This window comes from Alligator mississippiensis, chromosome 3 (assembly GCF_030867095.1).
Source record: "Alligator mississippiensis isolate rAllMis1 chromosome 3, rAllMis1, whole genome shotgun sequence".
Lineage (NCBI taxonomy): Eukaryota > Metazoa > Chordata > Crocodylia > Alligatoridae > Alligator > Alligator mississippiensis.
Window position 1 is genome coordinate 114,045,962 of NC_081826.1, and position 27,099 is coordinate 114,073,060.

General features: G+C 40.4%; 1 protein-coding gene across 3 annotated transcripts in view; it reads right to left on the reverse strand.

The window, feature by feature from the left end:
• Nucleotides 1-27,099, reverse strand: part of CARMIL1 (capping protein regulator and myosin 1 linker 1) — a 303,334-nt gene that overhangs the window by 91,446 nt on the left and 184,789 nt on the right. For all 3 annotated transcript variants that reach the window (XM_059724311.1, XM_014606732.3, XM_059724312.1), the window contains 5 exons: nt 22,437-22,518; nt 20,802-20,901; nt 20,660-20,714; nt 11,296-11,468; nt 7,536-7,604 (listed from right to left, as the gene is read on the reverse strand). In XM_059724311.1, coding sequence (XP_059580294.1) covers nt 7,536-7,604; nt 11,296-11,468; nt 20,660-20,714; nt 20,802-20,901; nt 22,437-22,518 — 479 coding nt within the window. The remainder of the gene's footprint in view (nt 1-7,535; nt 7,605-11,295; nt 11,469-20,659; nt 20,715-20,801; nt 20,902-22,436; nt 22,519-27,099) is intronic.

Below are 27,099 nucleotides of genomic sequence, written 5' to 3' on the forward strand. Positions count from 1 at the left end.
GAAGCTTGAGAGAGTCCAGAGAAGAGCCATGCGCATGATCAGAGGTCAGGAAAACAGACCTTACGACAACAGGCTGAGAGCCATGGGACTCTTTAGCTTGGAAAAGCACAGGCTCAGGGGTGATCTGGTGGCCACCTATAAGTTTATCAGGGGTGACCACCAGTATCTGGTGGAACGTTTGTTCACCAGAGAGCCCCAAGGGATGACGACTAGGTCGAACGGTCATAAACTACTACAAGACCGTTTCAGGCTGGACATAAGGAAGAATTTCTTTACTGTCCGAGCCCTCAAAGTCTGGAATAGCCTGCCACCAGAGGTGGTTCAAGCACCTACAATGAACACCTTCAAGAGAAAATTGGATGCTCATTTTGCTGGGATCCTATGAACCCAGCTGACTTCCTGCCCTTCGGGCGGGGGGCTGGACTAGATGATCTTCCAAGCTCCCTTCCAGCCCTAATGTCTATGAAAATCTATTTTGCATTGAATTGTGACTTGAGTCAAACTGCCATTTAACCCCTGGGCAGGTAACTTGGTTAACAGAACAAATATTAAAAACAAACACAAAAAACACCCCCTGAAGTAGCAACTCTACTGCATCCCAATCCTTGTGTAAAACTTCTTAGGAGGAGACTAGGATAGTTGTTGTGAAAAAAATCACAGAAAAAGTACTTGAAAAAATAAAAGGAAGTCTCTTTTGGCGTTTCTTGTTAGGTGTAACTTCCTGCAGAAATGTATTCCCCTTCCATTTATAAATATTTATCTAAGTATCCTACTCTTAATCATCCATACTTTTAAAAATATATTTTAGATTAACTTATTTTTTAAATATTTTCAAATTAAATTTTGTCATCCAATTCAGTCCAGATATAAGTGGGTGCAACTCTACTCACTCCAATCCACTTGCATCCTATTAATTGGTCTAGTTGGAAGCATCTTGAAGTCTTGAGAACTAACACAATCCTTCACACTCTCCGACTTCCTCTCGCTAACAAATCCAGTAACAGAGAGCTGTGTTAATCTGAAGTTAAGCAGAAGCCAGGGCAATGTGGCACCTTATAGACTAACTTTGTTCAAAGAGGCATGAACTTTCATAGGTGAGTTTCCTTTGTCCTATAAATGGACTTGTAGAGAGGAGGTCCCTGATAGTCTTTGTTTGGGCAGTAGGATCTTTGTCCCTCCACAATAGTTAGGGACCTACTTAATTCGTGGTTTTGCAGATTTTACGGAAACCATGAAATCCAGGATTGTCCATGAAATCAACAACCAAAAAAACTTGATAAAAATAAAATGCTGGCTCCTGAGTGGCTCTTGCTGACACGAGGGGAAGGCACCAGCTGGCAAGGTGACATGAAGGGCAGCAGACAAGATGGTGGTTGCCCTCTTGTCCCTCCTCTCCCCACCAGGGTCTCTCTGCCAATCAGCAGTGAGGTGTGGGGTGGCACAAAGGGCAGCCAGCAATCAAGATGGAGGCTGCCCCCGTGTCCCTCCTCCCCCTGAGGCCTCTTCGCCAATCATTGCCAAGGGATGGAGATGCTGCAAAATGACCATGGAATTCAAACTTTACACTGCAACCAACCTGCAAAAATTGTTAAGTCCCCCCACTGCAATTTAGGTAGACCCCCTAATAATATTCAACTAGCTACTTTGGTATTGCAGCAGAAGAGCTTGCTATAGCAGCTCCCTCACCCATCAAAAGAATTGTGCACACTACATGCGTCTCCATGTGGTAGAGAATAATCAGAAATTGGCCCTCCACTAGCAGGGAGACCAATTTAAAATATAAGCAGCAGCTCAGGTCAGATAAATAATTGCTGCAGAAGTTGTGGATTGCCTGACAGGGGAAAATACCTGACTGAGAAAAAATTGGCATTGCTTAAAAAAAAAAGAAAGTGGATTTCCAAAGATCTCTGCAGCTGTTTGACATTTAATATGTCACATTCAGTGAAGTCTAAAATTGCCGGCTCTCATGTTGGTAATTATATGCTAAATTCCATGTAGCCAAAGACTTGAGCCCAGCTGGGAGGTGGAAAAGATCTAAAACACAAGGAAACTCCATGAGCACATAGCCATGTAGTCAGAACCTTAGATGAACACTGCTCTACAGAAAATTCTATAATCCACTTCTTTCCGGATGCACAGCATTTGTTCTGGAGTGTTAGTTTATTTTCATCTCTGCATTAACCATCTCTCGGGAAAATAAAGGATTTAGAACTTGCATGAAACTTTGATCAGAGCAACTGATATTTATCCTCACACTACTCTATTTTTCTTAGCTTCCTTTGAAGTCTGAAATATCCCTCCATTCTTGTTATTTTTCTTTTTAAAGCTCCTTTTGTCTACAGTAACAAGAAAAGATTTCCTTAAGAACTCAATAATCTAGTAAAGTTCAGTTCCAGGTTGAAAACGTACAATTTTGCTTATTCAGAGCGATATTATATTCTCTACAAATTGCCCTACAGAAGAATGTAAAGTTTCAAAGAGAAGCACCCAGAGATCAGGAAATGCTCAAGTCAAAGGTATCCAGACAACTTAATTTCTCTTCCTTTGTACGTATCGCATGCATTGCAATAAACTAAAAACTATTAACACATGCTATTTTTCCTGCAGTACCCTACTCAATTTGCTCTGCAGACTAAATTGCTGTAAAAAGTAACAAAATAGTTGTAATATCTTCACTGCTTACTCTGCTCCAACAGAAAGAGAAGCTATTATGGCAGTTATGTAATGTTAGTATATAGCATCTGAAAAATGTGAACTTTATACCACTGGAAAAGAAAGATTCCCAACTCCCCAACACTGGCTTTTAGACCTGAGAGATTAGATTTTAGAAGCTGAGGTATTTCTCTATTGAATCCTACTGGAAAAATTCTTTAGCATTGAATACTGGATAATACAGTATGGGTGCCTATATACATACTCTGCTTAATTAACTGAGACTGCTTAATTAATCAAGTCTGCCGGAGCATTCTAATCCGAATGCTCCAGCATGCTGCAGCATCTCATGTATTCAGCATCTCATGTTTCAAAATGGCAGTGGGGGTGCCTTAACTAAAACTCATTCGATGAGCTTTAGTTAAAGTGCTCCTGCCACCATTTTGAAACATGGGATGCTGAATACCCAAGACGCTGCAGTTTAATTAGAGCAGCACCCGAGAGTTGCTCTAGTTAAAATGCTTTCCCAACCCCACCCCAGAGCACACATATAGATGTCTTATTGGTCTACAAAAATATAACCCCTGATTTAGCACAGCACATACTTATGTCCTTGTTAATGTTAGGGGGATGTAAACATGGATTTAATGGCTTGATTAAGTATGTATGGATTTAGCTACATTTTTAAATGCTTTGTTGAATTGGGGATTTCAGAGGAGAATTTCATCTCCACGTTTTATAGAAAGAGAATTAGTTTTTCCATTGTTCTCTTGTTAGAGCATACAGAGTTCCATAGCAGGAATATCATTCTCACAGGATCTTTTTGCAAGGGGAAAAAGGGTTTCAGATGCATTTCAATGTGTTTTAAAATACATTGCTATATTTTTCTTTTCTTCCACATTCTGTACAATTGGACTCAGCATACTAAGGAAGCCTATACTTTCAGGTGTACATGGGTATACTTTCAGAATACAAAATTATAGTCCTAAACATTTTTAAAATACCCTCAAATATTTTTTGAGGTTAGACTGAGTTCAGAATCCTGACAAAAAGAAGAAAGGAGAGCAGCAGAGTATGGACCCTGGACTTCAGAAAAGCAGACTTTGACTCACTCAGGGAACTGATGGGCAGGATCCCCTGTGAAGCCAGTCTGAGGGGGCAAGGAGTCCCGGTTGTATTTTAAAGAAACCTACTGAGGGTGCAGGAACAAACCATGCAGATGTGCAGGAAGAATAGCAAATATGGCAAGTGATCAGCTTGGCTTAGTAGAGAACTCTTCAGTGAGTTTAAACACAAAAAGGAAGCTTACAAGAAGTGGAAGCTTGGACAGATGACTAGGGAGGAGCATAAGAGTATTGCTTGGGCATGCAGGGATGAAGTCAGGAAGGTCAAAGCACAACTGGAGTTGCAGCCAGCAAGGGACGTGAAAGGTAACAAAAAGGGTGTCTACAAGTATGTTAGCAAAAAGAAGGTCAGGGAAAGTGCGGGTCCCCTACTGAATGGGGTGGGGGGGGGGTCAACCTGGTGACAGATAAGGAAAAGGCTGAAGTACTCAAGCTAACCTTGGTCTTCACAGGCAAGGTCAGTTCCCAGACTACTGTTCCAGGCAGCACAGTTTGGGGAGTAACCCTCAGCAGTGAAAGAACAGGTTCGGGACTATTTAGAAAAGCTGGGACATGTTGGAGATCAGGGGAGGTCCCAGATGATTAAAAGGGAAACTATAGTGCCCATCTGTGAGAAATGGAAGAAGGGGGATCCAGGGAACTACAGACCAGCCAGCCTCACCTCAATTCCCATAAAAATCATGGAACAGGTGCTCAAGGAATCCATTTTTAAGCACTTGGAGAAGAAAGTGATCAGGAACAGTAAGCATGGATTTGCCAAGGGCAAGTTATGCCTGACCAACCTGATTGCCTTCTATGATGAGGAGACTGGCTCTGTGGATGCAAGGAAAGCAGTGGACATAATATGTCTTGACTTTAGCAAGGCTACTGATCCCATTTCCCACAGCATTCTTGCAAGCAAATTGAGGAAGTATGGGTTGAATGAATGGACTGTAAGGTGGATAAGAAAACTGGCTGGATTGTCGGGCTCAACAGGTTGTGACCAATGACTTGAGATCTAGTTGGCAGCCAGTATCAAGCGGAGTGCCCAGGGGTCAGTCTTGGGGGCTGGTTTTGTTCAATATCTTCATTAACAATCTGGAAGATGGGATGGATTGCACCCTCAGCAAGTTCACCTATGACACTAAGTTGGGGGGAGTAGTAGATATGCTGGAGGGTAGGGCTAGGATTCAGAGTGACCTAGACAAATTGGAGGATTGAGCCAAAAGGCATCTCATAAGGTTCAACAAGCACAAGTACAAAGTTCTGCACTTAGGATGGAAAAATACCATGCACTGGTACAGGCTTGGGACCAACTGGCTAAGCAGCAGCTCTGCAGAAAAGGACCTGGAGGTTACAGTTGACAGTAAGGTGGATATGGGTCAACAGTGTGCCCTTGTTGCCAAGAAGAATAACAGCATACTGCGCTGCATTAGTAGAAGTGCTGCCAGCAGATAGAGGGAAGTAATTATTCCCCTCTATTCTGCACTGGTGAGGCCACATCTGGAGTACTTTGTTCAGTTTTGAGCCCCCACTACAGAATGGAAGTGGACAAATTGGAGAGAGTCCAGCAGAGGGCAGTGAAAATGGTGAGGGGACTGGGGCATGTGACTTCTGAGGAGACACTACAGGAACTGGGCTTATTTAGTCTGCAGAAGAAAAGATAGAGTGGAATTAATAGCAGCCTTCACCTACCAGAAGGTTGGTCTGAAAGAGGATGGAGCTGGACTGCTCTCAGTGGGTGGCAGATGATACAACAAGGAGCAATGGTCTCAAGTTACAGCAAGGGAAGTTTAGGTTGAATATTAGGAAAATGTTCTCACTAGGAGGGTGGTGAAGCACTGGAACAGGTTACCTAGGAGGGGTGGAATCACCATCCTTGGAGGTTTTTAAGGCCCAGTTAGACAAAACCCTGGCTACAATGATCTAGTTCTGGATGCTCCTGCTTTGAGCAAGGGGTTAGACTAGATGACCTCCTGAGGTCCCTTCCAACCTTAATTTTCTATGATTTACAATGTATTTTTCTGTTAAGGATGACTTTTTTTCCCCTTGTAGAAAATTGGCAGCCTGTCATGAATTGTGTGAAACATGTGGAAGATGTTCCCAATATGTCTTTGAGATTGATTTGTTTACTTGCTAACTTTTTTCCAGATTGTTGGTAAGAATCTCTGTCTTGCAAGTTTAAAACTTCACTGCTGATGGCTTTGGTTGTGATACTAACAGGAGTTTGAAACATCAAAGGAGAAAGAAGATGACCTCAGCTTCCAGACTAAATAAATAAGATATCATCTCTACAACAGGCAAGGGCACGATATTTGAACTAATGTTTCCGTCTCCTGTCTAGTTTGTTTACTCTTGCCTTAGCATTCCCCTTTTATTTATATTTCTTGGCAGGTCAGAAGGGAAAAAATAAATGCAATATTTATCAGAAAATACCATATATTCTCTTCCCCTGACTATTCCTGTAAGTTTGCGTGCTATTGCTTTGTTAAGTAAGGTCTGTAAACTGACAAAAGACCGTTGTGAATATTGTTGATGATTCATTAATATGACTGGAACTGCTTCAGATTTATTTATTTTCCTGATTTATACATAATTTATATGAATTCCTGCATTAGTGCAACAGAGTTCATCTTGATATGAGATAATAAAATACATATATCCCTTACCAACCATATCTATCTAGTTGATTAATTCAATCACAAAAGTTATGATACTCCAGAGAGGTAAGAGGTTATCTCAAATAACTGTATATTTTTGCAAGTTATCTTGTCTGGAGACTAACAATTGTCTATGATCATCACTTTCAAAAGACACTTTTTGTTTTCCCATTTATGGGGATTTAATGATGTGAAACAATGGCAACTGCTGCTTAATTTAAATCTTCAGTTTTTCCCCCTAAGAAATGCAATCATCAGATATGAAGAAAAGTGAAAGGGACAGACAGATCAAAGTGATTCGGTGCCTGATACTCTGGTGTTTCTATACCCATGACCGCAATGATTCAAGGAGCCCACCCCACCATAGGGTTTGTAATGAAGAACTACAGTTCCTGGAACCCTCATTAGTAATGTTCTTACTTAAATCCAAGACTTTATTACAACCTTCCAATAATTAGATTCTATATAATGAAAATCATAAATTTGTTATAATTTGCCATGTATCTAATCTAATTATTAGAGGGTTGTTGTAATTTGCACCCCCGTCCCCAACTGCTGTGGCAGGGAAAGCAGCAGCAGTGAGAAAAGTGACAGGGAAAGGAGTGGCAGGGGGGCATGTCCCTTGCTCTTTTCGCCCCCTGCACCTTGCCCCCCTTCCACACCTCCCCCCATAGCCACTTCACCTACCAGACGGCCCCAGCCTTGGCCCTGGCTGCAGCATGGGGCATGGAGCACAAGGTAGCTCCAGCCATGGCTCTGGCCAGACAGAACAGTGGCTCTGGCCCCAATCTGGGGCGGGGCTGGAGTTGGAGCAGCTCCCCTGTTGTTGTGTGGTCTCCCCCATGAAAAAAGTATACCTCAAACTCACAAATTTTTAACATGGGTTTCAGAATGCACGGGATGTAGTGGCTCTAGCTGGGGTAGAAGAAGGAACCAAAGATGGTAGTCAAAGAGCCTTTTCTTACCCTTTTGTGATTTCATAACTTCTACTTTAAAACTGAATCCCACAGGCCTAAAAGTGAGATGTGCTGATCATCTTTAAATCTTACTGATGTCAGCATAAATTTCAGCTATTCAGAATGTACCCACTCTCAAGTCATTCAGCTTCCATAAAACTTACTTTTCCAATGCCACTGCTATATCCTGAAAGCCCTGTGCAGTGATGTTATTCTTGTCCCATATTACAGTTCTGGTAGGAAACAAAATTAAACAAAGATTAAACAAAGTTCACCGATTATTTTCATTTAAAAAATAGTTTCACGCTCTCTCTCTCTCTCTCTTTTTTTTTTTTTTTTTTTTTTACAAACACCATGGAGTTGGGTCCTTTTGGATCAAGCAGTTGTGTTTGACAAACATGTATAGAAAAGGCCATTGTGTTATTAGCTAAAAACTGAAATAATAGAAACTTAGAAAAAGAGTTAATGTGATATTAAATGCACCTTGCCTCTAATATTGAAAATGGGAAAACATAATGCAGGGATCATTTCTATAAGACAAAAGCAATTAATTTAACTCCAAATTGTCCAAAATTTCTCTACTTTCTCTTTGGAGGCATATTTTGTTTTAAAAAAGAGGCTCTTCTCAGGTATGATTATACAACATATAATTTACATGAAACTAATTTCTACAATTATAGAAAAGCAGCTTTTTATTTTCCAAATGTTTGTTTAAATTTTCCAATGCAGTCTGAAAGCAATATGCAGTAGTTGGTACACTGATTTATTATTAGATATGCAGCTTGAAAAATTGTGGTAAAAAAAAATAACAAGTTGTACCTGTTTAGGTTGCTGCTCCTTTGAACCTGAGAACAGCTATTCAATTTCCCATGCCCCCACTCCAATACACAGGTCTGTATCTTGCATTACAAGGCAATCTGTGGCCAAGCAAATGGTCTCATTTTACCTAGTCAATGGATACTTTTAAAAAGATTAGTAGGTTCATTTTGGTGTTGAGGAGGTAATAGTGTACCAGATGCACACTAGTTTTAGAGCACCTGTAGTTGAGGCGCTTCCCTGTCAGGAAAGTTTTGACAGTCATATTGCTACCTTTCTGCTGGAAATCAACAGGATTTTCTCTCTCTCTGTTTTAGGAGGTGGAGAAATGGTGGTTTGGCACCTTCTCTCCCTACAGTCAGAAATGTTTGGAAATAGTGTCACACATATCCCACATTTGCAAGAGATTTAAGGCCCTATCTGCTATCATCACAACACGATTTTGTAATGTAACCAGTTGCAAGCCACACTGTTCAGCTTGTGAATACATGGTAGCTCTTTGCCATCATGAACCGAGATTGAGTACTCTGCCCATGTCTTGTGAGGTGTTCTAGGCGGCCACCCCAGAGGTTTCAAGGGACAGTTCCCTGACCCAAGGACCATGATCATTTTATTTGTAGAGCCACTTACCTCTCCAATTTCCATGTTGGATAATGAGATTTCTTACTCCACACCCCTAGTGAGAGAGTGGCCATTTCAGATCATGCAGGCACCCCTGTCACTTCAGGCTAGTATTTACTACCTTCTGGAGTTTGTTGCTTGAAAGCTTCATTATTCAACGACCTTAGTATGTGAGCACTAAGCTCAGCAAAATAAATTACAGGCATTTCAAGGTGCCAGCCCTGCTACTGAATGATGTAGCCAGGAATGCCCTGTGGGACAGCTTACTCTTTGGGAACATAGTCACCAGACCTAAAGCATTATATGGTATATCTTCAACACATGGAAAAATGCACTGTGGGATGTGTAAGTGCATAATGTTACAGAATGAGGGAAGACTAGTTTTACTGATTACAGTGACATGGTCAGAGGTGTGGGACCACAGAGCCAAAGGGTGTGTATACACATGCAGCAAGCCTGCTCTGATGCACAGCACGTCAGAGCAGACTCGATTAATTCAGTCTGCTGGAACATAGCAATTACTGTGCTCCAGCAGACTCCACCATCATAAGTATCAGTGTAAAATGGCCGCAGGGGTGCTTTAACTAAAACTCATTTGACCCTGCCATCATTTTTTAGCGCAGGGATGCTGATACACATGAAGCTCCAGGCACTTTAATTAGACTGGCTCTTGGAGCTGCTCTAGTTAAAGCACCCCTTTCCATCTCTCCACATACTCCCAGAACGCATCTATAAACACTCAAAGAGCACTATGTTTAAACATTTAAACAAAGATTCAAACCATCTGTCAGGTTACCCTGCTAGAAGGCAGGAAGCAGCATCAAGATCTACTGCCTGTTAACCATGTGCCATGCAAACTGCTATTTTAAGGTATCCATGCCAGCTATTAATTAAAAGCACAATGAAAGCATTGTGTGGACGTGAACACAGAGGACAGGTTGCATGACTCCCTCCTGTATTAGTTAGCTGGAGTGACACACCTCCAGATAAGTATTCTGAATCCAGTCTGCTCCCAGGTTTCCTCAGCTCTGATACCTCTGAGGGAAAAGAACACTTTTCCCTTCTTATTCATACCTATGGTGCTTGCCATGTAGCATACAGGTTAGCATTACAGGGAAGGCCTACAGTGGAAAAGATGTGGTGCTTCTGAGGCACAATGTGGGTGTATACAGAAGTAACTTTTGAAACGTTTCCAAGTGAATTGGGCTTGGAAACATTTAAAAAAGAAATGACTGCAGCCAAGGGATATAAGTACAGCCTCCCTGTGGCATTCTGGGGCTGGAAAATTTCAAAACACAGCTGCCTCCTTTAGCACAAGCCAAGGGTTGCTAAGAGAGGCTCCAGTGACTTGTTGCCCCACTCCCTTCTCCTCTCAGAGACCACCAGAGTGGCGAGGTAAGCAGGGGTGGAGGGAGGTAGCAGGGATCCTAATTCTCCAGCCTCAGATCCCTAAGCCTCTCCTTCTTAGTCAAGTAGAGAGATAGCAGGGACTAGGGCTGCAGGACCCAGTTCCTGCGGTGGTTGCGATGGAACCCAGTTCCAGCACCAGCCCAGCTCCAGCCCCAGCAAAGGTAAGCACACGTCTGGCATGGGGTGGGGATCCCTACAAGGAGTGTAGGTGGTCTTAGTGAGAACCTGGCAGCACCCTGGGGCCAAAAGTAGGACCCTGCAGCTGGACAAATAGAAAACTCTCCCTCTCTGTCCCCATGCATGAATAGCCAAAAGTGAAATGCTTCAAAACAGTACTTCATTTAGAAAGGTACTGCTCTGGAATGCTTCCGCTGCTTTTGGCACCTTCAAAGGGCACATGTGTTTGTCCAGCTGGTCCTCTGAAATGTTTCAAAGGAGTTTGAAATGTTTCAATTGTTACTTCTCTTCACACTTTGTGCAACTAGACTACCACTGCTTGGGAAATGAAAGAGGAACTGAAGTTGCAGTAAGCTGAGATCCCACCAGTGCAGAACTTGAAAGGAAAGGGTTTGGATTTTTCCTGAAAGATGGTGCAAAGACTGCAGCAGTGAAAGACTTATTCTGTTCCTGACTGCTGTGTGTAGTCTACTGAGGTTTTAGGATAGACACCTAAAACAGTGATTTTCTAAACATTTTTGGTTTTAATACTCAACTCGTTTTTCTTCTGTTCCTTAATATTTTTGCAGGGTAATTTCTGTTTTGTTTTTCAAACAGAAGGGGTGTCAGATTGGGTTACATCAGCAAGATCTGACACAGCTAGCACTGGGTACCACCAGAAGCAGACTGCTCCAGCCACAGCAAGTCAGTCAGTGACAGATGGACAGTTTCTGGAGGGGAAGTCTTTCCCCTCTCCTACTTTTCCACTTCTGGAAGAACTGATGATCAACAACCCTGAAAAGTGACTTCCCTAGCAGTTGCAGTGACCACAGAGAGAACAGGATTAAAAAAATATGGCAAATGAAATCCCAGCAGCATTGAACAAGTGATCCTTCTGAAGAAAAATGTAGCTTTCCGTACCTGAGTTTGGTGTTTATCTGGAGGGCTTTGGCGAGCATCTTTGCCCCCATGTCTCCCATTCCATTTCCACTAATATCCACTTTTGTAAGAGAAGTATTGCTGCCCAGTGCATTGATAATTATGGTAACCTCAGTCTTCAACTTGGAATCTGCGAGGGACAGTGACTGCAAAGGCTGAGGAAAATGTAAACAGCATACAGTTGAGGATCCATTCTTCTATTATACACCAAGAAAAAGAGGGCGTCCTCCTTATAAGCTAATGAGCCTCCCAAAAGCTTGGGGTGAACACTTTGTATCACATTGCTGTCTGTGTTCATTAAAGCTATCAGAACACACAAGAAATATCACATAACACACTGATCTGAAATCCCTGAAATACAATTAAGAACCAGTAAAATGACCTGTAAATCTCATTGTGAAGTTCATTTCTTTATGAGATTTTATTATGGAAATATTACAGAAACCTATATTAAAGATTCTTTTCTAAAGGAAAAAACCAAAATGTCTGGATGGTCTGACTCAATTTTTTTATGAATGATCTATCTATCTATCTATCTATCTATCTATCTATCTATCTATCTATCTATCTATATTTTAACCAACTTTTCTACTGCAATTGCAACTGTATATTGACTCTCAAATCTTTACAGATCAAGATGTTCTGTGCCCTGTTTGCTAGATACCACTGTTATAACAATACCGAAAAAGTCTGTGACAATGAAATGTGCATTTATACAGAGAAAACATGTAGAGATTTGGAAGTGTGGTCTTATAATTAAAACGCCTAATAATGACAAATGGCATTCATCAATTTTATTTAAAAAAAAAGCTCTCAAATTCCTATGTTAATTCTCTTAATCTGTACAACTTCCCTATTTCATTTCACTGTGTAGTCTAAAGACACAGTAGCTTTAAATTGCAACACTGTTTGAGATTGGTAAGGACAAGTTTAATCGCTTTGCTGACTGCTTCTTTTATAGATGCACAGTAGAAAGGAAGCTATCCTATACAAAACACACCAACCAGTTTAGCAGTACTTGCCTAAGCTAGATGGTTTGCTTTAGATCATTACCTCCAAATAAAACAGCAAAACAAAATCTTATAATAAGATGTCATAGTATCCTTCATTTTAAGTCTGTGATGAAGAAAATTCAATTATTGTGGAGAAGGTCATACAGTAAATGCCACATTCTTTAACAATGAAATATTAGCCTAACAGTTTTCATCACTATCCAATATACTGAATTTCCTTTCAGCTTTTGCAATCTATGTTTAGGTCTGTGTTTGTTTAACTTAATAAAAACACTTATTTGCAAAGATAAAGATGCAACTTTCAGAAGAACCTCTTTCCTAAGAAAATCCTGGAGATATATACTCCTATAAAACCGAATTCATATCACATCAACTGGAGAATTGCTGACCTGGCCGAAGAAGTTATAATTCCAACACATAAATAAGACCTATAATACCTGATTATATGCACATTTGTAAGATCACTATTACTTAATGCATTATAAATGACAATCATTTTGGGACCCAATCCTGCAAAACAACAATTCCCTCCCTGGAAACGCACTGAAGTCCGACTAATTTGACCCTGTTACCCCATTGCCTAAATGTGCCCTGGGACTCCATGTTTGGGGCATCAGCTTCAAATTTCTTATTCCAACTTTGGTAGACAAGGGTCTTTGGGTAAATGTGATATTGTTTATTAGACTGACTAAACAGTTGGAAAAATTGTTCTTTACAAGCTTTCAGGCACAACACCCTTCTTCAGGAATAGGGAGAGTCTCCCCTGGGCGATATAGAAACTTAAGCCAATATGCAAAATGCAGGTCTGTGAAAATGCAAAGGTTGGGTGTTAATAAGTGGGAGATAGGTATGTGGATAGGAGAAGTGGGGTGGAGAGAGAGAGGAATGTTGCCCTGGTGACAGAAGGTAGCTGGTAAAATTCAGAGACTTTCCTTGTTCCAACTTTCAGTTTTCTCCCTCTCCTCATTTATTTAAGTTTTTCTTAATACACTTTGCTTTCCCCCTTCCATATCAATGGTGCCAGCTTGGATAAACTCATTTGCCAGCACTTCCTCTCATGCTAGCTCTTAACATACAGAAACTCCACTTCCCTGAGCTGACAACTGGCTGTGACTTTTCTCCTGATTTCAATTCTTCCTTAGGATTCCTCTTCTTCTGAAATGCCAACAAGCAAGAAACCAACCAGGACATTTGAACACAGAAAAAAACCCACTCTACTCCTCCTTTCTTCAGCAAATACCTCTTACTATCTGGCTGCTGTTACCTTATCTTTACTCCTTTAGCCCCTCCTTCTGTTAAACTAACCCTTGCTCCAGTACTGAAATGTGATATGCTTGCAAATTCCCAAGGCAGAAGTTTTGTCTTTTATATGCTTTGTGAGACGCACGGTATATACTCTCAGGTGCTGCAGTGCAATAAACAACAAATATAACACTAGCTGCTCCTGTCTCTTGCTGGCTGAAGAATGAAAATCATAACCCAAACTGCTGTATGTGGGAATGAGTGGTTTTGGTTTCAACTAGACTTCTAGAGTACCCCCATACACCATGGTGTGCCTCTGATGCAAGTTCATTTTCCCAAGCTGAATAAAACTGCCAAATGTGACTTTATGTTCCCATCACATAACACACTGATCTGAAATCCCTGAAATACAATTAAGAACCAGTAAAATGACCTGTAAATCTCATTGTGAAGTTAATTTCTTTATGAGATTTTATTATGGAAATATTACAGAAACCTATATTAAAGATTCTTTTCTAAAGGAAAAAACCAAAATGTCTGGATGGTCTGACTCAATTTTTTTATGAATGAGAAAAGTCCCTTGTAGACATGGATAAGTTGACTATAAAGGTAACTGTGATTACTGTCCACTGTGGAATACTGATACCTACCTACCTACATTTTGTTTGCTGAAACAACCAATAATGCATTACTTTTATCCAGAGGTGGGAGTTTGGCGGGGGTAAGTTTGTGCTCCTGTTCATACTTAAGGGACCTGGCTGAAGGATCTTTGCTCAGGATCAAATCAATTGCTAGATTTTGGGTCAAGAAGGAATTCTCTCTCCCCAGATAAGGCTGGCAAGAATTGCACTTTTTTTTTGCTTTCCTCTGCAGCATGGGCATGGTCTTCCTCCTTGGATCATCTGAGTCTGTATTAACCTAATGTATGTCCTGCCATTGCAACAGCAAGGCATTAACAGTTTTCCCAATGCCTATCCTGTTCTTTACCTGTGGCACACTGTAGGTTTGTTTTTGTTCCCTCATATTTCATTTTTAAGTAGCGCATGTTGTGGCTCTGGTGCGGGAGGGGTCGGAAAGGATGCTCGCATGGACCCACTGGATAAGGAGTTGCCTGCAAACCTCAGGGACTGGGTTTGATGGCCTGGAAGGATGTATGCGTCAATGTTTATCATCTATTTTGAGAAGCTATCTTTCCATTATAAAGCACAGCAGCCTTTCTATGAAAGGCAAAGGTTTGAGGGAATGGGGTGGGGGCACAGTCAGAAAAAACTAATGTGTCAACACCAAAAAACTGTTCACAAGAACGGGATGATATCAAACTTCCTCTTTCAAAAATGCTTTTGAAAAAATTCTGAACTTGAAGACATCTTATTTTGTCATTTTCAAAAGTATTTCTGTTTTCAAGTCACAGTGGCTATGATTTCTGACATTTTAACTACTCTATTGTAAGGTTTTAAAAAAGTATAAATAAAAATTAAACACCTGGATTGTCAAGTTGCTTTTTTTTTCCAGTCTGTGAAAATCTGGGATTTCAACTCCTTGCCCTGATTAAGTATAGGAAAAGTTTTCTACATCTTATAAATACAGAAACTCATAATTGGAAGGGGCCTCCTGAACCACTCAAGTCCAGTCCTCTGTGTTTACAGGCAATTGTTAATACAAGGAAACCACAAAATCATGATCTTACTCATTACTACAGGGCATAATAAAATATTATTATAGATTGTGGAAATCATTTCCTGCCCAGCCATATTAAGCACACTGAAGTTAGTTTATTAACTTCATTAGATAGTTTATTGTTCAAAACAATTCCCTGTGAAATAATTCTGTAACTCCTACAGATAAATACATCTAATGACATGTAAAAAAATATATACTGTAGCATGTACCCAGTGGGTGCATCTACATGAGACACTTTGCTGCATATTAGGCTAACCTCTAATGTGCAGTAAAGCATCACCATCTACATGTACGCAGCAATTACTGCACAGTAGATAAATCTAATGTGCTGTTTTTCAGTACCTGTAGATATCAGTACTAGAAATTAGTGCATTATACTAATATGCTGAAGCGCACATGAAGACGCTGACTGAGAGCAAATTGCAAAGTGTCCAGAGGGCCACATAGGGTGGGGACAGCTGTCCTGCCCTAGCAGAATGCTGCCTCCCAGCCACGTGGGGACTGGGACCTAACCTGATCTCCACATGGCTGGAAGAGCTGTCCCAGTTGCTAGGCAGCTGCCTCCTGTCCTGATTTCCACATGACTGGGAGGTAGCTCCCTGGCTGCCTGGACAGCTCTCCCATTGGGACCAGTCCCTGTGCCCCTTGCCAGCTCAGGACTGGCACCCAGGGGAGCCTGGAGCTCCCCTTGATTGTTGCAGGGAGGCAGAGCAGAGCAGGAGCAGCCCTGGATTGAACTGCTCCCACAGATTTGCTACCGCACATTCAGATGCATGCACAGCCACAATATAAACGTGCCTGAATTTTCTGCGCAGAAAATTCAGGTACATTAATTGCATGCGTAGACACGGCCAGTGTGGGCTGCACTGAAAATGTCTTTCAGTTCCATACCACTGGTAGAGAAGTAGGTGAATTGCTAATTCGTTTTTTTTTATAGTTTCTTTTCTTCCTTACAGAATGACTAATGAGGGAAATGATTTAAATTATTTGGTGTCATGACTACAGAAATATAAAATCAGAAGAAAGCTTACCTCTACACCATTCAAAAAAACCCAACAAAAGCAAAACTACAGCTGTTGAATATGCATAAGAATTTAAAAGAGCTGTACATTTGTTTAAAAAAACCCTATGAATACATGCCATGCTGCATAAACCATAAAAACTCTTTATTTTCCAGTACTATACAAAGGTTCTGGCCAGATATTGATATGAGGTACATTTAATGCACGTTTCAGTTTGTCTTGCTGTAGAACACAGAGGCTGCACCACAAGATTAAACATCTTTTAGAATGATCTTCTAAAGGGAAAAGGGAAAAAATATTTCTTAGAGCCAAGAATGGAATTAGAAAGCATACTGCATTTGACATTGCTAACTTCCTACTGGGAACACTTAAGAGTTAAAATCAAATTAAATTGGTGTGTCTATGAGCAGAACTGCTCAAAAATCCAAGAGACCCGATCCTAAAAGATGCAGAGTGCCTCCTATGAAGTGCTGAGAATCTTCAAAACCCACTGAAGTCAAAAGGTATTTGATGCCACATGGGGGGGGGGGGGGAGGAGGAGGGGAGAGTCTCAGCATCCCACAGTACTGAATGATCTGAGTAATGTGTAGCTAGCACTGCAGCCTCCATTTTTTGCATCAGGAAGAAAAATTAGGCATGCAAAATATAGAGCCCTGATACTATACTGCAGTGCTGGGCAATAAAATTTTTTATGGGCTGTGCAGCATAGAGTCTATTTATAGAGGAGACAGCAAAAAATTCAGATATTGCAGTCTCATGCATATTTAACACCTGGTGTTCTGTTTCTTTTAAAATTGTGTGGAGGGTGGTATTTGTACCTGGTTGTACTTCTGTAGACATGATACCAAACTACTAATCATTTAAAAAATTTCATCCACTTCTCTCCTCGTTCATTATGGCTATAAAAAGAAAACAGCTACATAAGAACACTAACCAGTAATTCACCCACATCTCTATCGATAGTTTGAAAGTGAGGAAGCCTTTAAAAACAGCACATTTACAACATGGCAATAACTTTTTTCCAAGTACAGATAAATATAAGAATGATTTTCCAGGCAATTGTATTCTATTACAAATTCTCCTTCCAGTGACCTAAAAAGGATAGCTTCAGCCAGTGATTCTCAACCAGGGTGCATTCAGGGGTGCCACAGGGTCCAAACAATGTTAGCACTGCTAGGTGTGCAAACATAATTACAAGATAAATCTAGATATTCCAAACAAGAATTTATGATTTTTAAAACATTCTAACCTGTTGTGTTCCAAGTTCTTTGCGAGAGAAGAGCTACTCTATTATTTTTCTGTAGTCGAAAACCAAATGAAAACTAAGATCTGGCAGTTTCCAAGATGTGCCTTGAGTCTAACGAGGGGTGCCTTGAATCTAAAAATGTTGAGAACCACTGACTTAAGCAAATGCCAGTTTCTACAAAGCTGTAGATCAGCTACTTAACTAATGATCGGAAAAAACCCCCTCATCTTTATGATTACTCCAACAAGCAAACAAAAGAATGTTAGGAGTCAGTTTACAATACTACTAAGCTTATAAAGGTGATGATGCCTCAGTTCCAGAAGTGTGAACAGAAACAGAGCACTCCTCAGCTCTTCCTACACAGGATGTCAGAATTTAGATTCTGACATCTCAAGACAGCTCAATCCTTTAGCTGGTAAGAGACATTTTTATGATTCATTTCAGCATTCAGACACTTCACAATGCAGATAAATAGGATCCCTACCCCAATGAGTTACAAACTAATTGCAATCACAGTGAAAGGACAAGGGCAAGATAACAGTAAGGAAGGGACAGAGAAAGAAAAAACAAATTACCAGAAATGTAATCACATGGTTTTGTCAGGAAGGAGGCTAGGCAGGCAGTCCTTTTCAAATGTGTAAATACATTAAATGTTTTAGTTGGCTCTCTCTTTTAGATGTTACAGAAGAAGCCTGTTTGAAGGTGGGCTGTGACTGGAAGAAGGATGAGTATACTTCACTGATTATTCAGGACAGGCATAGCAGGTGGCATAGAAGAAAGCCTGATCTGTACAATGGGTATACAGAAGACATATGGAAGCTGGCATTATTCACATGGTAAGAGAAGAGGTTAGATAAGTAGAGAGGAAGGGGTAGGGTTATATCAGGCCTTAAAACAGAAAACAAGAAGCCAAGCTGATATTGTGTAAGAGGTGAAGCCAGCAGAAGGATCTGAAGAATGCTTAGCACCTGCATCAACAGGAAGATGCAAAATAGAATTATGGGAAGCCAAAGAACAGAAGGTTGTAATAATTCAGGACAGGACTTGAGATAAAGACCTGAATGAGAGTTCTCGCTGCATGGGCAGAAAACATGGGCAGAAAAAACTATTTAACTAGGAAAGTAAGCAGTATGAAGGCATATTTTAATAAGGAGAATTGGATATTGGGCTCCCATAGATGTGCAAAGAGAGAAAGGAGCTGAAGATGTATGGTGTGTACAGACCTGAGTAGTTGGAAAAATGGTGTCGTGGTCACCAAAAAACTGTACAGGCAAATGGTTTCAGAAGGTAACTCAAGAATTTATATTTGGTCACATAAAACATGAACTGATGCAGAGATGCATCTGAGGAAGCACTGGAGATTCAGCATGACACAAAATTGGATGGCAAGAGCCAGGGCAGGAATGAGGAAGCAGAAAGTAGAAGCCAAGTGAGGAGATGAAATAGTCCATAGTAAGGGAGAAGAGGGCACAGAAGCCTGTGCAAACCCAGCGGACCAAGGGTTGACAGTCTATGCCCGACAGGCCAGATCTGGCTCCCAAAGCCATTTGATCCAATCTGTAGACATGGGGCTTTGGTGGTGGGAGGCTTCAACAGCAGTTGATTTCTCCTGCTGCTGCTCAAAAAAAGCAGCAGTAACTGAGTCCTAGCACCTATCATTCCTGCCTCTGACCTGAAATGGGTCAATCCAGCCCTCAGCATTAAAAGGTTTCCAACTGTTGTTATGGACATCAGAGTAGGGTGTTAAAGACGCCCTAAGATTCAGGAGAACTAGAAAAAGGCAGCCTCATAAAAAGTAACAAGACATCAAGAAGGAGAGTGTGACACACTGTTTCAAAAGCAACTAATAAGGTTAAGGGAGAAGTAGAGGTCCAAAAATATGGCTAGAAAGTAGCCATCATCCTTAGAAACCTTGAGGAATGCAGTTGCAGTGCAGTAGAGAGAAGATGCAAGATGGCAAGAGGCTAGGAAGAAAGGAAGTGGAAGAAATACCTGCAGACTATGGATTCAATGAACTTGGATGTGAAGGTGGGGGAGGGAGGGGAGGGGACTGAAAAAAGATAAACCAGTTGCTGGAGAGGCAGCTGGAATCAAAAATCAATTATTTTGGAGAATGAGGGAAGTAGAATAGACTCATAATTTGACCGGAAGGACAGAAAAGGTGGGAGAATCATATAAAAGAATGCCTGGAAGAGCTCTCGGGAGATCATCTAGTCCAAGTCCCTGCTTAAGGTGGGATCCTCCCCGTCTAAACCATACCAGGCAAATGTTTTTCTAGGAATGTCTGCAATGCCAAAAGACATCAGCAGGCAGAAGACTACCATGCTCTTAATCACCAAAGCCCCCCCAAATCATTTCTGTTAAAACCAGGAACAATGGTCATGACACAGTGGTGGTAGGGATTTGGGGGGGAGGGGGGGGTGCGGGGGAAGGGAGGTGTTCCAGTCTAAGGATGCCAGGAGGGTCCTCAGTGAAAAGAGGTTGTAAAATGACCCAATAAAATGGAATTTCCCAAGAACCCAAAATACAATAACATGTAAAGGAAAACCTTGCTTTACTCTTTCTCTATTTTTCCTTTTAGATGAAAGGGGTTCTATAGTGGGTGGATGAAGTGACTTCACATGAGCACAAAAAGGTTCCCCAAGAACAACAGTAAGTGACTTGATAACTTATTCTGCAAGTCTTGAAAGACTGCATTAAAAATTACATACACTAATTTGAAATGTTACTCACCCACCCCCCACCCAAAGTCCTACAATTACAATCTCCAATACAGACATGAAAACATCCAAATTCTGAGACTATAGGCCTATATGAGTGAGACTGAAAGAAAAGTGGGTTAAGAATGTCAGACCATGTGGAGGAATAACCTGTTCTTTCAATGAAGGTAGATCTTATTTTCATGTAGAGAGAGTTATAAACATGTAACAAGTGAAGAGCATATCTTATAACCATGTTATCCTAATTACAATATGAAGCCTGTCCCTTATTTCACAAAAAAAAGAAATGCTGAAATAGTCAAAAACATATCTCTGTGTGATGTCAAAAAATACAGAGAAAACAAACACAATGAAGCAAAGCACTGGCAATAAAGTGCAAGGATAATGGTAGAAAAACATTCATTATTATAGTAGGATACTCACTGAATCCTCATCTTGAATCATTTGTACTAAATTGTCAAGTACAGGAGTAAGATTTCTGAAATGACCAAAAAAAAGGAGACAATGAAATCAACAGCTTTTATTCATCAATTTTCTTACTGTTTACAAGAAATAAAAGCCTTACTTAGATTTCATGTTGTTAAAATTTTTTCCCAATGCCAAGTGTCTTATTGATTGGTTTTTACTAAGCCAGACTACAAGGGTCGAGAGATCAGATTCTAGGCCTGCAAGGAATCAGAGTAAACGCAGAATTAAACACACACTGTTCCAAACGTATTTGCCAAAACCAGCAAAACCTTATTTGCTTAGGCAACTTTACCTAAATGGCACTGGAACCCTTACTCTTCATTCTTTTATTTTTAAATTTGTTCTCCATTTGTTTTCCTTTGTTCCATACACATAGCTGCTATTCTTTTTTTAAGGGACCATCTAAATCTCTCCACTAATCACACATAATCAGAAAAGAGGAGGAGGACTTAATCCCTGATCCTTAGTTCACCAGCCAAGATTTATGACAAACATTGTTCTCTTTGTTAGACAGAAGAGGTATGTTTTCTGCTCTTTTGGGAATTAGAGAATGTGTTGCATTTTTTACCCAACCTCAACAGGCTCATGCAGCTTCCAAACAAGGAGGCCAACATAGCAGCTTGTCAATAAACCGACTTGCTAAAATGAGCCATGTTTTATTTTGTTCCTGGGCATGAAAAATACCCGATGCCCTTTTCCCAAAATACTAAAGAAAATTAAGTTTCTACTGATTTAATTTAGTAAACTACAGGTGCTGGCACTGAGGTGTTTAATGAAACCAATGGGTGTTTGGCACCTAAATACCATTAGGAATCTGAGGCCTAGGGAGTGCTATCATAGGTTTAAACCAGGGACTCACTTTGCTCTTATGCCATTCTTAACCAACCGTGGCAACGTGAAAAAGTCCTCAGCAAGGTCTCCTGGTATATGGACATCATTTTTTATTTTTCTACTCTTGGCTAAATGTGGCTGCAGCTGACAGGGAGAGAAGCCAAAACACTGCAGGACTGGGGAACTCAAAAGTTGATACAATGATTATCCCTCACCCTCAGGAACCTTCTGAACGCAAAACAATGGAGTAAATGCACCTCTTCCTATAAGGGCACTATGATGCAAAGTTTCCATGCCCTTGCCATGTGATGTTGGGTGAACACTGCAGAGAGGAGAAAACCAGAGACTCCACAGAAAAAGTAGCAGCCAGCACAGGGATCTCTGAGTATTCAAAGCACTTTCTGAATGAGTGAACCTTCTCCACCCTGTGCTGATTGCCTATTCACTCCCTTCCCACTCCCTACCCCTTGCAGTCTCTTCAACTCCATTTCACTCCAGACTGCCCCTCTTTTTCTCTTATCCCTGTCCTTCTCACTGTCATTTCCCTTCGCTTTAAGTTTAGCAAACCCCTTCCTAATTGATCCCCCTGAGAAAAAATTCCATGGTTTTAATCTGACATCTGATGGCATCGCACATTCACTCTGCTTGTGCCATACTTGTCCCATTTAATGCATCTGTCTGCTTGGTCTATTTAGCTTGTAAGCTCCGTGGGGCAGAAGAATTCTGCTACTCGCCTTGTACAACACCTTGTACAATGAGTCCCATTTTTGGTTGGTATTACTATAATAACAACAACGTGTATACTACCCTAGATCACAACATGAGCCAAAATAACCAAACTCACATCTCTCAATCAGTTTCTATATATGCATTACACTGTGCCCTTTTTACTTTTACTTACCATTGTCTGAAATGTCTAGGCTGGTGATATTGTGTATTTCTGCAATGCATCCTTCCAAAACTTGTGCACCTCCTGATCTCAACTAGAGACAAAACATCAGCAATTTTTCCAACTAATTAAGGTTTTGAGATCACACAGAAAATAGCAGCAGGAGTTTTGTACATACACAGTAATCACCTCTAGCAAAACAAGAGCAAAATTATAACTTTCTGGTATATAACTCACCATGATTAATGTTCTAGTTTGAACATTTATAACAATGATAGAACAAAAAAATCCCACAGCCCATACACAAATTCTCATTATGTTAACTTTTCTTAATATAAGAAAAAAGAAATGTTTTCTTTCTGCTAAAAAGTATTGGACAAAAGTTTAGCCAGGTGAAGGGTTAAATGGAACAGACAGAACACTGTTTAATCCATTTAACTAAGGAGGAGACTTCTGGAATTTGCAGCTTGCCGTTAATGTTTGGGCTCAGATCGAAAGAATGTTGATCAATCAACACAACCAAAGACAACACAGCCTTTTTACTCTTGAGATCTACCAGAAACTGAGTTTTATAGTAACAGTCCTGCATTACCTCTGAGTACCAAAGGAAGGGGCAAAGTTGCACCGTGTTTGTAGCAAAGAGAAGGGAGTTATTCCCAAACTGGTACAAGTCAAGAATGAATGGAAGGCTGGTCTTTTTCTGGCAAATCCTAATGTTTTCTAAACTTTCTGATGGTTACAAAATATAACAAAATTCATTAAAAAACTTACTGAGAACTGGGGATGAGTTAAAAATATTAGAAAGAAAGACCTAGCTGAATTACTCCATTGTTAATCTGAGGATTCAACTGAAGTTTTAAGATTTAGTGAAAAGACTAAAATGGCAACAAAGGAAAAGGATGGCTGTAAATTAGAAATTTGCCAAATATTTGCCACTTCATGAAAATGAAAGATATATTTTTCTTAGTATAAAACTGCCATTTCATCCATGATGGGAGAAGGCTGTTTGTCTGTGGAAATCATCATCATAAAGAGGGTCAATTTGACCAAATATTCCAAATCAAACTGCAAATTGCGAGGCAAATTTAAGGAAAAAACAATTCTTTAATCCATCTCTAATTCAGGATCTAGCAAAATTCTGTATTAATATTTTTCAATTAATACTGATGTTCTGGCATTTTTGGAATAGTTACAGTTTTCTGATTGACAAAGCAAGAGCTTAATGCTCCAGTTTAAACTTTTAAAGTAAGACTGGGAAAACTCAAAATCCTAATTATAAGATGCATCCAAACCAAGGAGCAGAGTTTGTCTGTAGCCTCTCTCCTTGCAAAGGGCTCAAAACTCAAGCTCTGAACACCCCCAGAACTGATTAAATTAGAAATGAGGATGTGGATGTCAAGTTGTGCAACTTCAGCCCATCTCTAATTTATTAAAAGCATTTGTAACACTTGCCATATGAATGCCAGAATCATTCAGTTTCACTGAGACTCTCACAATCTTACTCACCATTCGACAGCGCTTTCACACATGCTGCCACATTCATTATTGCTTAACTGATGGAGTTGACAGACTAGAGTCTTGTCAAAATTAAAACCAACACCCCCACTGGAATTCATTTCTAATAGAAAATAAATTATAACATTCCATTTAGATAGTGTTTGATTAAGATGGTGGAGTGCCAATTACACAGATTTTCCTCTATATATTTTATTGCTTACGTTTTATCAGAAAGTCAGTTTCTATACTACAATTCCTTTCTGGATTAAAAATAGGGGGCTTACATAAATATACAGCAGTCTACATTGCTAGTGCAGGGCAATTTCCTTACACTAAAATTACATCCAGAATAGGATAAGAAATGTTAATTCTACACAGGCTTTTAAGTGTACATCAGAGCATCTTCTAAGTTTAAACCCACAATTTTATATAAGTTCATGAACACAAATAAAAGGATGCCAACTGTGAAGGTGAAGGAATATTTGATCCCCAAAGTCAAGTGGTTATCAAAAATCTGCTATTAGTCCTACAAAAGGCTGGGCATACAGAGCATTCCTTTGTAAATTTGGCCCATAATGTTTTAAAGGCACACCCACCCCGTGTGCCTGCTTCTGCAACTGCAAACACCAGTACATTACACATTAGTAACCAGCTCTTCAAGAACTAAAAGTTAGAAAGTATGGTAGCAATATGGTACCAGTATGCAGGAAATGAAAACAAAGCTGCTTTCTGATTCAACAGTTAAAAAGCTGAAGGTAAAGCATGGAGGGTACTTACACAGTGACCAAGCTAAGGGAGGCAGAAGGGAAAAGAGTGAAATATTTCATTGCTAAGCAGGAAGAAATAAAAATGTAACTGTCATAATAAAATCTGGCAATACAAAATGATAAAGTCTGGGATTGGAGTTAGTACATCCAAAATTACATGTGCACGCAACTTAAAAGGAAAAAAGAAAGGGAGATATTTCAGATTTTAGGCCTGGTTTTGCAGCCGGACATGGCTTGCTTGAGCACAGGAAAAGCAAAGGGGAACAGCATTGGATTTCCTGCTTCCTATTGTTGCACACTGACAGCAGCTGGAGGAGGAAATGGAGAAACTGGCTAAATGTTTGCTACTTTATAAAAAAGCAAAAGCTGCCCAGTTCAAATCAGAATTGCTGGGAACTGGGTCTAAGCATGTTATCCTCAAGGCTTATTCCAGGTTGCTTTCCTGACCCACATTCTGAATGAGACCACTGGGGGCATATCTATTTTTAACAAGCACAAAAAAAAAAAAGAGGCATAGTAATGAGAAAAAAGGCAAGGCAGGGTGGCACTTTATAAAGTGACTCACACCGAGAAGCATGAGCTTTTGTAGGCTACAGCCTACTTTGTCAGGTGCTTGCAGAGAGGGAAAGTGTCACACTGCCCTACCTTCTGCCTAGCTCCAGATAAACATGAATAACTACCTCTAAATTAACGAGGGGAAACAGTCAAGGAGGGGACTGAGGAGAAGTGGTCAGCAAAGGGATGGGCTTAAATTAATTCCTTACAGATGTTTCCTGTTCACCATCTGTCTTGGGGCAGTAAACCTTAAAACCAAAAGGCAGAGCGAAGCATTCCCTTTCTACTTTGACACTGTTTAAAAAGGGAAGCATTCCATTTTTACTTTGACAGGGCTATTGCCCTGTCCTAGAATATAAGCTACATGGATCAATACAGACTTAGGTACCTAAGGAAGGCCAAGGTAAGAAAAGGATTGATCTCTGTGCAGGCCATGAAGAGGGCTCATGAGGTCACAGGAATACATCATGACCAGGCCAGGCCTGGAGTCCAACACAGCAGAGCCCCTGGTTGAGAGGCTTTCCCCAGTCCCGTTCTAAAGACCTGACAGACCAGCTTTCTCTTCTTTCTGCTGGCTTATAGTGTCCATGCCTGATTCACCAGATCACACTCATTGGGTGCCTATACATGTGTTCCAGGGTGGAGGGGAGCTGCTCTAATTAAAACACCTGCAGCGTCTCATGTATTTGTTCGACGAACTTTAATTGAAGTGCCCCCGCTGCCATTTTGAAACGTGGGACGCTGAATACAAGAGACACCGCAGCACACTGGAACGCTTTGGTTAGAACATGCCAGCAGACTTGATTCATCTGCTCAATTAAGTGAGTGTGCTCCATTGCATTCTAAACAGAATGTATTGGAGCATGTGTAAAAATTCCCATTAGTGCTAGCATATGAAGCAATGCCTGAGTTCCTTCTGTGACCCCTGGACAACAACGTGCTGTTTATATACAAATCACTATTTTTGGGGGGTGTTTTAAAGGCAAGATTTTTTTTTCCAAATAAAAATAAAATGCACTCTAAAACAACCACCCCTACCTTACCCAGGGGAAGTTATTGTCCCATTCATTCACCTACCTGGAAATAGAAAGCACATATGCTTGATGTGAAAGCTTTTTTACTGCTCCCTAAAAGAAAACTAGTTTCCGAAAAGGTACCAACCATCAACAGAAAGTATTAAATGCATTTAAAATGGATTACTTCACTCATCAAGGAAGCTAAAGAGGTGCCAAATGTAACTCATGCTCCTTACTGTGTGACCAACCATAAACCTAAGTCAAGGATTAATGCACTTCACTATATTCCAGAGTTGAGTTTTTCAAACATGTTTATTCTTTCAAAGTGAACTAAAGTTAATAAATCTGCTTAGGCCTTTTTTTTTTCCTTCTTATTTTGCAGGAAGGGCAAAAGGGTAAAGGGAAAGGAAAGTGCTGGTCAATATTATCATTGTAAGGCAAGCAAACAAACATCTACACATGAAAAACCCAGAGATTTCAAATAAGAATCCATCGTGTCAAAAATACTCTAATCTGTTGTGGTCTTTCCAAGTTCTTTGCAGCAGAAGAATTGCTATAATATTTTTCTGCAATCAAAATGTCATTAAAGCTAATATAAGCATTTTCTGAGGGGCTCCTTTAGTTTAACAAGGGGTGCCTTGAGTCTAACAAGGCTGAGAACCACTACCCTACCTTATTGATAAGGAAATCAGTCTCTCTCAAGGTTTAAAAGTGAATCTTGGGAAATGTTGCATACACCTTAAGAAATTCTAGTGAGCAGTAGTAAAACTGTTCCTTCAAAATAGGTTGCTTCTTCTGACCCATGTAGCTTTGACTGCACAGAGCTTAGAAAAGCCCACT